General features: G+C 33.0%; 2 protein-coding genes across 5 annotated transcripts; both read right to left on the bottom strand.

Annotated features, from left to right (window-relative positions):
* Positions 1-1,280: 1,280 nt before the first annotated feature.
* On the bottom strand, positions 1,281-7,544 carry LOC106450015 (UDP-xylose transporter 1). 4 transcript variants are annotated; one of them, XR_007322179.1, is made up of 11 exons: positions 7,211-7,544; positions 6,913-7,097; positions 6,754-6,821; positions 6,529-6,661; positions 6,280-6,441; positions 5,862-6,131; positions 5,654-5,763; positions 2,513-5,032; positions 1,821-2,146; positions 1,622-1,732; positions 1,281-1,507 (listed from the first exon to the last, which is right to left on the bottom strand). XR_007322179.1 is itself a non-coding variant. In XM_013891667.3 (7 exons), exons 1-7 carry the CDS (start codon positions 7,329-7,331, stop codon positions 5,677-5,679), a joined length of 1,026 nt encoding a protein of 341 aa, XP_013747121.2. In that variant the 5' UTR covers positions 7,332-7,544; the 3' UTR covers positions 5,511-5,676. The 4 variants fall into 4 exon arrangements, 1 of the variants encoding a protein (XP_013747121.2); XR_007322177.1 differs by having other exon boundaries at positions 1,281-1,732; XR_007322178.1 differs by having other exon boundaries at positions 1,505-1,732; positions 2,513-5,003.
* A 1,666-nt stretch (positions 7,545-9,210) lies between these two features.
* Positions 9,211-11,973, bottom strand: BNAC04G39640D. Its single transcript, XM_013864620.3, has 11 exons — positions 11,718-11,973; positions 11,512-11,623; positions 11,330-11,440; positions 10,724-10,828; positions 10,561-10,644; positions 10,360-10,475; positions 10,084-10,299; positions 9,943-9,999; positions 9,792-9,858; positions 9,669-9,722; positions 9,211-9,590 (listed from the first exon to the last, which is right to left on the bottom strand). Exons 1-11 carry the CDS (start codon positions 11,735-11,737, stop codon positions 9,384-9,386), a joined length of 1,149 nt encoding a protein of 382 aa, XP_013720074.1. The 5' UTR covers positions 11,738-11,973; the 3' UTR covers positions 9,211-9,383.
* Positions 11,974-13,298: the final 1,325 nt, after the last annotated feature.

Here is a 13,298-nt window from a genome sequence, read left to right as displayed (position 1 = left end):
TCACGACGCTCAAAAACCAAGTCGTGAGGGTCAATCTAACCGTCTAAAGGAGAGATATTAGTGGCAACTCATGAGCAAGCAACAACATATTATTTAAGGACTCTGCAATGTTTGTGGTCATGATATTGTACCTGTTTGAAGGCGCAAAGCATCTTGCCCACTTCCAAAAATCTGAATCTTCCAAATACTTAGCCAATTCAGGACATTTATCCTTTATGTCACTGAAGATTGAATTAAATTCATGAAAGGTGTAGGCATTAGCAGCACTTTCTACCAAAGGTAACAAACTAGTCTTCGAATATTTAGGTGTGATGTTAGTGAACAAATGAATCCTGCAAATTCCATGGTGGGCTAGGGGATAAATCTCCTCAAGCGCTGAAGCAATAGAAATAGCTCTATCTGATACAAACAGAAGATCAGAAGCATCGGGATCATTTCACTCAGACCTCTAAAGAACCATGTCCAAGACTCAGTAGTTTCTAAGTCAACAACTGCAAAGGCGAGAGGATATAGATGATAATTCCCGTCTTGAGCACAAGCTGCCAATAAAGTCCCCTTGAATTTTCCCTTCAGAAATGTACCATCTACTGCAATAACTCTCCTCATCAATAAGAAGCCCCTTAACGATGGACCAAAAGCCAAGAATGTGTACTTGAACTTTCCAGCAGCATCCATCTTTAGGTAAGTTATAGATCCAGGGTTTTTCTCTTTGGCTTTGCACAACCACCTAGACAGATTGTAGTAACTATCTTCAGGAGTCCCTCTAACCAAAAACTGAGCTTCTTCTCTCACTCTCCATGCTTGTTTTTAGTTGATATGAACACCATGTTGTATCCTCACTTGTTCAATGATCTGTTTAGGTTTAAGACCTTCTTTCTTTTCTCCGTAGTTGCTGCATATCAAAGAACCCAACAACTTTGCGGATGCTTGTCTGTGTTTCGCATTCCTATGTGTTGTATCACATGTATGCTCATGCAATATTTTTTAACCACACAAAAAATCTGAACAAGAAAGCTTAGTGGCACACATTTTCCACGAGCAATTGTCACCAACACACCGCAATACAACTCTTGACTTGTTAGAATAGACAATCTTGTACTCAAACTTCCACTCTAAAGCCCATTTCTTCATACTCAACACTAACTATCCCTTTCTCTTAAAATAGCTATTCACCTTAATAGTGCCATCTCGTCTCGTGGTTGGTGAATGTCCAATATGGACAGGACTAAAATCCAGAATTGGATTAAGACGAACTGCAGATACACCTTGACAAGGAAGAGTCTGCAAAATTCAAGTTGTTTAGGAAGGATTAGTACATGATTAGGAAGGCTATCCTGAACAGTATAAGAAAGAAGAAAACCATACAAACACAAAAAGATATTTGAAAACAAAGTACATGTTGTTCTCTCTGTAGAGTAGAACCAAAATTTGGAATAGAATTCAAAAGAACTGGAGAAGCACGTGTGTCTCTAGTTTGCTTGTTAGAGCTAGATGAATCATGAAGAGTCTGCAAATTTCAAGTTGTTTAGGAAGGATTAGTACATGATTAAGAAGACTATCATGAACAGGATAAGAAATAAGAAAATCATACAAACACCGAAAGAGATTTGAAACAATGTACATGTTGTTCTCTCTGCACATTAGAACAAAAATTTGGAATATAATTCAAAGGAACTGGAGAAGCACATGTATCTATAATTTGCTTGTTAGAGCTAGCTAAATCAGGAAGAACCTGCAGGATTCAAAGTTTTTGGAAGGTTTAGTACATAGGTAGGACTTAGGAAAGCTTTGTTGATATTTGTTGATATAAAGAAACAAACCTTGATACACAACCGACACATTCCTTCAAATACTCTAATCTTGCCGATGAAACTTCTTAGTTGGCGAGTGTTTCCAATGGAGATTGGAGGAACATCTTCAACTGTGCTTTTAAACTCCAAAGAAATCTCATAACTCAAGGTTATGTCTTCCGCTTGAATAAGGAAATCTTCAGAAACAATCTTCAGCAAATCTTCATATTGAAGATCTTCTTCGAAGTTAATAAACGATGAAGTTATGTTCTTATCCACAACAAACTCCCACTTGAAAGTTTCTTTTGAACTCCATTCTCCACAAACACAAAGCACTTCAACCATATTTCGAAAACCTGTTAAAAAGATCAACCAACTGTGTATCAGAGACGTTTGAACTAAAAATTTCAAAAAACTCATAAAAATTGTGAGCCTAGAAAGTGAAGATGACGACAATACGAATCAATTTGTTAACTTAACCTTCAAAACAACTCGAAAATGCAATAACAACAGCATATCAATGATCCACAAAATCAGAGAACAACTCGAAAATACAATAACAACAACATATCAATGTTCCACAAAATCACAGAACAAAATAGAAAAATTCAATCACAACAACATATCAGATCAAACTGATCCACAAATCACCAAGATCAGATATATCATTGAATTATACACTGAATCGGAACTAACTAATCATCGATAAGAAATGATGATACCTTGAAGATGCAGAGATGCTGAGAAACGAAACTGAAGGACGACGAGATGCTGTGACAAAGCGGAGACGACGACGATGACAGCGGCGACGACGACGATGGTGGAGAATGGTGACGACGACGACAATGGCGGAGACAACGATGGCTCGGCGAAAATTTTGAAATGTTATTAACTTTTATTAATATAAAATTTAGGTCATATAATATTGAGGGTAATACAGGCAAATGCCAATCTTAAATGGAACATTTTTGTGATATTTGGGCCTGAAATCTAGATTGGGAAGATAAAGTTGGATTAGGGCTATCCAATGCCATTTCTCAATCATTAATTATATTATCATAAAAGTAATAATGCTCAATTTTATTTATTAATTAATCAATAATAACTTGTTGAAAATTATAAAAATCAAAAATGTAAAATAACCGGGTTTTGCATATGATTAATAGTCCGGGTTAATCTATTTTACTAAAACTTTCTTTTATCTTAGTTCCAATATGTGAAAAATTATGTAGTCAAACACATAATTCAAAGGCATAGTTTATGTGAACAAAATAATTAAAACGTATTACACTTGTTGTCAGTTAATGTTTCACTTCATATAACTATTTTATTAAATAAAAAGTCTTTTTATTTCCCTTATTTTAGCCAAACATATAGAAAGAGTTTTTTAAAAAATTTATTTACAGTTAGGTATATACATTTGGGTATTCATTCAGGTACAAGTTATTTCTTTCGGAATCAATTTTTTTGGGTTTTGAAATTAAGTTCTGCCTGGATATTATAAATTTATATGTGCGATTCGAGTTGAGTCCTCCCGGGTCTGGATAATTTTGATTCTGATGTGGAGAAACATAAAAATATCTAAATAACCAATGTATCTGAAACGTATTTGGATATTTGTACCAAAAATAATCTTATTACATGATTCAGTCTGGATCTTTTGAATATGATTAGTTATACGAAGACTCATCTAAAATATAAAACACTAATCATGAAAAACGAATATCAATTTATAAAAACGTAAAAATGAATATAAGCACGGACGTGCGGGTCAAACTCTAGTTTATGGTTAAAACTTAAAACATTTTTTCTCTATATTTACTAGGTATTTTACTGCACCACCATGTGCAGTAATAAAAATTTTAAATTATATTTAAAAATAATTTTTTTATTATTTTATATTTTATTATTTTATATTTTATTATTTTACCAATATTTTAATTTAAATTATGATTTAATTAAACATACAATTAATTTTCATATCACATTTAGCAACAAATCATAGGAAAATTTGCCAATATGACTCAAAACTTGATTTTAACCTCAAAAATATGCCCAAACTTGAATCAAATGCAAAAGTAACCCAAAATGCTATCAAAATTACAATTAGCCCCTTATATGATGATATATATAAAATATGATTAATTATATGATGATACATATATGATATATAATAGTGACATGAAAAACAAACTTATTTGTTTTCAGTTTTTTTTATTTTATCTTTTACATTCGTTTTCTCGCTTTTCTAACTACTTCATTATTTATATTTACCATAATATTTTGATAGCATTTATTTTACATATTAATTATAATAATTCAATATATTTGAATGAAATTACTCTATTTGTGACGAGAATTCAAAATCATTAATATTTTTTTATGTGTTTATATAATCAGTTGGATATAGACATTCGGGTACTTATTCAGGTACGAGTTATTTCTTTTGGGTATCAGGTTTTTTGAGTTTTAAAACTAGGTTTCATTCGGGTATTATAAAATTCATGTGGGTTTCGAACCGAGTCTTTCAAGTCCAGATGAATTCAGTTTTGATATATAAAAACCTACAAATATCCAAAAACTAATGTATCTGATGCCAGTTCAGATATTTGTAACAAAAGTAACAATATTAACTGATTCAGTTTGGGTATTTGGAATTTAAACTAAATTTAATCTACGAATAACCAAAGTAATCGCATTACTCTATTTAATTCGGATTCGATAATTATGTATAGACACCTAAAATATTCAAATACATATACAATTAATTGTATTTTGAAACATATAAAATATATAATATTAATCATGAAAAATAAAATATCAATTTATAAAATAAAAAAATTAACATCCGCACGAGCGTGCAGATTAATCGCTAATATAGATTTAAAGCACAAGGTCTCGATTTGAAATATGAACGTGAGTATTTTTTACACTTTTCTTTCAGTTAAGAAATTTTCAATGTTTTTTTTTTCTTTCAGTTAACATGGAAAGCTGACAAAAAAAGTTAACACTGGAATAACAAGTTTTCTTTTTTTTTTTAATTTTTCCAGCAAGAAGTTTTGGGCTATTATGGTCAAATGAAAGGCTAGATAAATCATTATAAATTCAGTAGAGTACATGATCATTGCTTGCTGTGGAATCAGCCGTGTTGGTGCAGTATATATTCTCAGTTTTATTTATTGGGCATAGAGTCAATCCCTCACATCAACTTCACTGCATTCGTGATTTTGAGATTTGAGCTACTACAAAATATATATTGTTTGTTATAAAAATACGCATATGTATTTTGATTCAGTTTAAAATTAAAATAACAAAAATTAATTTATCTCTTTTATTTAAAAATATTTCATTAATTTCCAACTTTTGTGATGTTACATATCCATTACTTCAAATAAAGAGTATATTTTCATATTGATGACTTCAAATATAGAATATATATCTTTTCATATCAAAAAAATAAAAAGTTTAATTTTAAAATCAAATTGATTTTGTAATTCATGGGAATAAAAGGTTGTTTTAAAAGATTCTTTTACTATTAGTACATCAGGTACATTTTCATAATACTATTCAGTACCCAAAAACATTAAATCTGAACATGAAAATTAGGGGTTTAGTGGAGAATAACCATAAGTGTATATATATCTTTGTATTATATTCAAAAGATAGAGATAATAGCTGTAAATGTTTAACAAAACCCAAAAAGTACGAGAAAAAGGACCATTGGTTGTTTCAGTTTTTTCGTTTTTGTTAAAGAAAGAAAAAGAAACTTGTTTCAGTTTTTTCTCAATTACAAAACCTTTATCAATGAATATAAAAAGCAGAATTATAGAAGGAGACCATAAAGAAAGAAAGAGAACTTGTACTTTTTATTTTATGGTGTAATCAATTATACTGGAGAATGCTTGTCTAATTTCTTGGCTTCATGGTTCTCTTTTTCTTGGCTCAAAAGCGGCGTTGTATCCCTGTCTTTCCCCTGTTAAAAAGGTAACAAAACCAAAAAAATTAATTAACAAAACCAACACTCTTCATTTTTCTTTTTTACTTTGTTGGTGTGATACTGTGATGACGTACAATAAAAGAGGACTCGGAGGAGCCTTGTTTTGATTTAGAAGCAACGGAGCAGAAGTAGGAGTAGAGAAGCATGCCAAGGACCGCGATTAGGATTCCTGCGATGTTACGAGGAGTGAATGGATCGTGGAGGAGAGTGTAACCAAAAGCAAGCACCAAACACGTTTTGAGATGCCCCAAGACTTGGTACGTCACCGGAGATGTCTTTCCGATCACTAAAAACGTGCTGAAGTTAACGGAAACCGCTATTAAACACGACAGCGTTATGAACCCCTGCATGGATACAAACAAGATTGACCATTGTCAAGTTTCACAAACTTATTATATCTAGGGCGAACCAATCAACCACAAACAACCATATTAATTTTATTTATAATGCCAACTGAAAATGAAGGAAATGAATATAATGATGTAAGATTACCACAACGATAGGAGAGTAATGGAAGGAGAAGACGTTGAGGCGAGTGAGGTATTTGTCGACAAAGGGACCCGAAACAAATAGTATAGCGGCTTGAAACGGGGCCGATTGGTAAAGGAGTTGTGTTGATGTCACGTTCAGTCTCTTTTGGATAGTGTTTGTTAGCTTCGCCAAACATACAAAATATACATTAACATTACGGATTAAATCATTATATATTGATTTTTTAATAAAAACTGAATTAAAACATACAATTTGGCCGACGCAAGTTGTTGCGATGGCAAGGAGAGAGAGAACAGAACCAACAAAATTGAGCTGAAGATCTGTGATTGATGCTATTCCAACCCCAACCAATAGCAAAAACAATGAGAATTTTATCTTTCGACTGCAAAATCAAATATGCCAACATGTGAGGGATGCTATATATGTGTTATTTAATAATCATGAATAACTAAAAATAAATAAGCAAAGGTTCACCTGAACTTCTTGTTGAGGAAGAGAGTTTCCAATAGTACAGTGAATGGAATGATAGCAAGTTTGGTCATCTGCCGTAATTCAAGGACAAAAAAATAAAAGCTGGTCAATCGTATAAATGTCACATGATGATGATTATACAATTTATTGGAATAAATATACTTGATAGAAGCCGATGGAATTGAAGCCGAGGCTGAGATTCAGAAGACCAATGGAGATGCCATTGAGGAGGCCAAAGAGAACAACAGTCTTTGTGTCTATTGGTTTATTTTCAAAGAAATTTAGTTTATATGCCACATGAAGTGTGCAATATGTTACCATCAAATGCCAACTTGTTAGTGTCGTTGCTGAAAGAAAACCATATTACAAAAACAGATCAAGATAAAGATAATATTTACAACATATGTTGTCACGTTAATTGAATGATTCAATTGATCCATATTTATAAAAGGTAAAATACCAAAAGGGAAGCCAAGATTGGTCATCAAAGCTTTGTTGCAAATTACAATGGAGACAGAAGATGCTACAGACAGAAACAAGGCTCCAATCACACCCATTTGCATACTCTTCATCTCTCCCATTTTCCTCTCTATTTCTCCTTGCTATCCTTCAAATCTATCAGACGAGAAGAGAGAAAGAGAAAATTATATTCTGATGGGAGAAAGAGAAGCTTTGTGAATGTGATGAGGAATGGATAAGCAAAAGAGAGATATGAGGTTTTTATTCTTTGTTAGTCCAAAAATGGTTGGTGCCTGACACCAAACTTCTAGTTGGTCAGTGTCTTCTGTTCTGTTCTTCCTAATTCCATATGTTCTTAATTATATCATTATTTATATATTTAAACACAAGATACATGAGAAAATACTCTTATGATGTAGCTTAATATATGGGTTTCCTCATACGAGGCTACTAATAATGATATGAAAGCAAACTTTAAACCATAAAAAACAATGAAAGTTAAACAGCCAACACAGAAAATAATAAAGTAAAGGGAGACATTACGGAATTCTATGGACAAATAATAATTGACTTAAATCAAAAGCAAAAAGGAAGGTGAAACTGAAATGTTCAGACTTTTCTTCTGGAGAGAATATTATAACACATCAGAAAATATAAATAAATTGGATTTGGTGTGAAGCTTCACACTCACTCCAAACCAATGATATATACCCTTCTCCTCTCCTTAATTTCCCCACCAATTACGTTATCTATTAAGAGCAATATATAAAATTGATCGAGAGACTGGTAATAAGACTGGTATTACTATTAACCTTTCAAAATATAATAAAATTAATTGTGACGCAAGATTGCGAAACAAAAGTACTGTTAAATCAAATATCATTGAGATGTTTAACCATGATTTTACTTTGGTTTTAATTTTACTTTGGAGATTTTCCAAATCCTTTTATAAATGAAGAAACTTATGATTTAAATTCAATCTTTTGCGTTCAGGTTTAAATTTTGCTTTTGGAAACAGACAAATTACTTTAAACCAGATTTTATAGGCTGATGAATGGACAGTGTAGGAAATAGATTTCACATATGAAACACGGACCGGAAAACTCATCAACTATGCTCCACGAAGCGGGTCTGAGACTGTAACGTCCCAACTAGTGCCGGCATTTGGGTTTTCGATTTGGATCGGTTCGAATTATTCAGGTTGGGATATTTATGAGCTGTTTAGGAACCGGACATGTTTCAGGTCTGATCGATTTGGGTAGTGTCAGATTTTGGTTTGTTTCTATTTTTCTATAAAATCCAAAGTCGAACTGAATTAGAAACAGTTCAGGTTTGGTTCGAGTTTAAAGCCAAAAAATTGAAAACCCCTGAATATCTGAGTTAAATCTGAAAACACCCAAAATATATTCGGGTAATTCGGAGATATATATATATATTTATTTATAAATTAATATATATATATATATATATATATTAAAATTAATTAATATTTTATTATATTTCAAATATTTGGGTATCTGTCTGTTCTGTTCCGGTTCGATTTCAATTTTTTGGGTAGAGAGAAATAGGAACCATTCATGATTTGGTAAGTTTTGATCTGGTTTCGATATTATTTTTTGGGTTTCGGATAATATGCCCAAGCCTAGTCCCAACGTACAATCAACATCTTCTACTTCAGTGCCATCTTGGCAGTCAAAGCGTCGAGGCAGCGAGCTGAACATCTCAACGACTTTCTTACTTTTTCAAGAGATCATCACTTTGATTATCAATAAAATCTAATTTTGGTTCAATTTTTACTAAAGTTCTACTCTTAGGATATACATGGTGGTTGCGCTTGGATGAGGTTATTATAAAAGGAGATATATGCTTAGGATTTTAGGCAGATTCTGACTAAATACTTTGTTTGCTCTTCAACCTTCGGTTCAACCATTTTCTTACTTTCTCAAGAGATCATTGTACTAAAACACTTAACTTCATAGCCGTAGACATGCAAAAATCAAGAAAATAAATAGAACATAATATTAAAGCTATATCAAAACTATAACTCTCATACAGTACAAATAAAAAGGGTTTCACACGCCCTAACATCATAACCTATAGTATAAGGTATAATGTTTGATATACAAAAAGAGTTTTTTTTTTTAATTGATAAACAAGAAAACAAATGTATTTTCTTATTCTTTCACCACCATCCTCCCAAGATACTCCTTATCAGCATCTGCTAATCGGTTCTGAAACATAGTCCACTCCTTTTTGCATCTCTCCCTCACTCCTTGCCAAGGAGCTTTCCCATTCTCTGACTTACCTTGACTCCCAAGCGAAGGTATCACTTTATGAATGATCCACTGCGAATCCACAACTCCAATCTTCTCATGAGCAGGCTGCAGCAAGTGATTTTCATCATCAATAATACCAATAACCTTAGCTGTAGTGAAAACATAGAGACACAAACTACTTACTTCAACGCATCTTCTGAGAGCAAAGTCCAGACCCCATCCATGAACCAGATCGTTCTGCAACAGTTTGAACAATGATGTATAGATCACAGATACTCTGACAAAAGATCTGAGCTAAACACAAACCTGAATCATATGCCACACACATCGCCAAGCTTCTCTGGAAAATACAGGCGCCATTATTTCTACAAACCTGTGGGAAGGAAGAACAAAGCTGAGTACTGACAACAAATAAGCACACAAAGATGGTGAGAGAAGAGGAAAGAGATTTATTTACGCAGCACAAGGAGGTAAATGTGGGTCACTACACCATCCTGATTTTTCTTTAGTATTTCTGTTAATAAACAAACACATTCTTGACTCAAGAACCAAAAGAACAAAAAAAAGGCAAAAGAAGAATCGTTTAGGATCTTCTTACTTGTGGACCTCTCTGTCACCTCTCCTCTTTGTCATTTCCCATGTAAGTCCATTGTTGGCCTCTAGTCCTGGTTGAGAAATCTCCAAACCATTCTTCTTCACTAACTCAATGTACTTATCTGCATTGAAGTGCTCCACACCAAGGTCTTCATCCCATATGAATATGTACTCGTAAGCAGAAACAACATCAGGATGCAAAAATCTCTTTGCGTACCACCTGAATAAAACACACACTCTATTAGATGAACACTCATCTTTCAACTACTAGATGACTCACCATTTTGTTTGCTTTCTTGTACTGATATGAATAGCGGTCTTGGACCACTCAAACTGGTCCCACTCGGTTGTCCGGCCATCATAATGGAAAAGCAAAATCTGAAAATCTTCAGAAAACTGACAAGAAAATGACGAGAAATCTTCAGTGTATCTACCAAAGAGAGCATCATACTAACTGAAAACATGCGGAGATTGCAGTAACCTTCTTAACAACTGTATTAATATGGTTCCTCTGCTCAAACCCAACTGTAAATGTCACAAGATACTTTGGCTTCTTCTTCAAATCCTGCCAAAAGTTGTTGTTTCACTATTTTAAAACTCATGTATATAATGTTTAGAAAATAAATGTTAGAAAGTGCACATACTTCATTAGGTTCTCCCCATAATCTGCGCAAGTAAAGATCGGTTTTTGCCACAACAATCCCTGGAGGTAGCAGTTCTGCACCGTGCGGGTTGGTTGGAACATATATCTGCAATCACACACACACACACAAAAGATAACACTTTATGCTCAATGACAGGCTAGAGTCTAAGACACTTCATCCTTGTTATGAACAAACCCGAACTAACTTGAAGAAAGCAAAGAAACTTAAAAGCAAAAACGAATTGAGGCAAATACTCGTTTAGAATTTGTATATTGATTATGGAATGAATACATTACAATCTTTTAAATCCGTATTTATAGTAGCCTCAAAACCTGATTTTCTAAACATCCTTGTCTGCGGATGCATACATTATCTACCTGCCTAAAGCGAATGCTAACATTTTCATGGATACACAGAGATTTCAGACACTTCGAGAATTAACAATCCTCAATATATTGCTGATCTCTCATATATATAAACTACTCCTTGTACATATATATGTGTCACAATTCTATCAATGAATCAATCATATCCATAGAGCAAATAAATTTGATACATTACATGTTGAAATGGTCTTAAAACTACAAGCCATGACGTCATTCATACCTCAGGAAATTTTCTTGAACCGAAATCTTCAGGGGATTTGTGAGTAGATAACAAATGCCCATCTGATAAGGCTACATCAAGGGATGATATAAGTGCCGAGGGAAAGTTAATCTGCAAGAATACACGAAACTAAAATAAAAAACATGACAAAATGAAAAGAAGAAGAAGCACAAAGATGTTACCTTTAAAGAAAGTGAGGGTAATGTAATGCCAATAAAAGTCCCAACCACGATTCCTAGAATTGTCGTGATGACAACTTTTGCGTTTTCATTTGTTCTTCGAGGAGCTAAACCACTGCAAAGAGCTCCAACCACTTGAGTAAATCTTTCAAACTGACTCCTTTGTGTTTTACAATCAGAGAAGCAAGCTTAGAAAGAAACATACATACCTTCTGTGCATTGTTCCCATCTGGGTTTTGCAATTTATCTTCAAAATCAAATCTTGAAATCTTGAGGCAAGGCTTCGTCTTTAAGCAATAAAACCCAAGAAAATAATAGTTTTTAGTGGAGAAGAAACCTGTGAATCAAGAAATGGAATTTACTTAGAGGTTTTAGATCTCAGAGGAGATTTGTGTGATCTGCGAGAGCAAAAGAGTGACAGAGTGTGTGTGTGTGTGTGTGTGTGTGAGAGAGAGAGAGAGATGGGAGAGGCCTACATATTCTCAAAGGCCCAAACTCTATGCTTAATTTTGTTAATAAATGATGATTATAAAGGTAACCTCTATTATATTAGTGCACGCATTAGTGTATTTTTGTTTCATTGTTAGTGGACTTAATTACTTAGTCAAACTTAAGTAATGTCAGGTGTTTTTAGACGTCTTGATTATAAGTCAAACTAAATTAATATCGGGTACTTTAGACGACTTTATTAGAGGAATCTTAGTCAAACATAATCAATGTCGTGTTCTTTTTTTTTGAGAAGACTCAATTTCACCTAGTCGAGGACTACATTGTTTTGATTTAGCAAATATCTCAAGGAGATCGAGATACTATCGGTTAAAAACAACTGTAACAAATCTCGAATGGTTAACTTCGAAAGTGCTAACATAAATCAGTAGATAGTCAGCAATACAATCCACGATTGAGTTTAGTTTAGTTTTATAATGATGCTAAGCTTTTATGTTTCTTTCTTTTCTCGATTTTAAAAATGTAAAAAAAAATGTCTTAACATTTTAGAGGACTAGAGGATTGTGTGATAAAAAAAATTTCTTTTGTTTCGTCATGATTAAATTATAAATCTAAATCTGTGCATTTCTTAAATCTATTATAATAATAATAATAGTAATAATAAGTTGACAAAAGGTAATCATATAATAAAACTAGAGCATGATATATATAAATCAGTTTCAAGTATTACTTGAATTTGTGATTAAAAATAAGAATTTGTGATTTTTAGATTTTATTTTGATGTTTTTAATTGAGCTAGGAATATTTAAATTATTAATAGTTTATAGTTTGAGTTTTAATTCTACTGTAAATTCTTAGAGACAAAAGCATGTTGGTATAAATAACTATCAGGTTTACATTATTATACCATGAGCCGAAAGAAAGTTCTATGGACTAGGTTTTTTTTTTAGAAATTGCACTCCTTGTACAATAATTTGCACGGTTAGAAGTTTACTTTTCACGCTGATGTGCCTTTTTAATGATTCTTCTACCCCTTTTCTTCTTATAATACAACCTAAATCGTAACTCCTTTCTATCCCATCTCTCTTCTTTCCTCTCTTAAATCTTTCTACTATGTCGAGAGATCTCACCTCTCTTATTTTATCTCTTTCTTCAGAGTTTTTTTTTAACTCTTTTATGTCTCTTGATATCTCTGATCTTCTTCTCTTCAGATTTATCACCTTCTCTTATTTGCTATCGCCATCTCACCATTACACAGTGACCTCACCTATGCTCAAGCTCACCGTCATGTCGTCACCTCACGTTTGCTACAGCTCGCCGCCACTTCACATTTGCTACAATTC

This window comes from Brassica napus, chromosome C4 (assembly GCF_020379485.1).
Source record: "Brassica napus cultivar Da-Ae chromosome C4, Da-Ae, whole genome shotgun sequence".
NCBI classification, from domain to species: domain Eukaryota; kingdom Viridiplantae; phylum Streptophyta; class Magnoliopsida; order Brassicales; family Brassicaceae; genus Brassica; species Brassica napus.
This window is presented reverse-complemented; position numbering and strand designations above follow the sequence as displayed.

Excerpts from the sequence above, each read along its gene's own strand:
- LOC106450015 (XM_013891667.3), bottom strand. The coding sequence starts at position 7,331 with ATGGGAGAGATGAAGAGTATGCAAATGGGTGTGATTGGAGCCTTGTTT. Across the intron at positions 6,822-6,912 it reads ATTCCATCGGCTTCTATCAA|ATGACCAAACTTGCTATCAT; the intron begins GTATATTTATTC and ends GAATTACGGCAG. Across the intron at positions 5,764-5,861 it reads CCTCCGAGTCCTCTTTTATT|GGGAAAGACAGGGATACAAC; the intron begins GTACGTCATCAC and ends CCTTTTTAACAG.
- BNAC04G39640D (XM_013864620.3), bottom strand. The coding sequence starts at position 11,737 with ATGGGAACAATGCACAGAAG. Across the intron at positions 10,476-10,560 it reads TTAATACAGTTGTTAAGAAG|TTTTCTGAAGATTTTCAGAT; the intron begins GTTACTGCAATC and ends TTTTCTTGTCAG. Across the intron at positions 9,859-9,942 it reads CATTTACCTCCTTGTGCTGC|GTTTGTAGAAATAATGGCGC; the intron begins GTAAATAAATCT and ends TCCTTCCCACAG.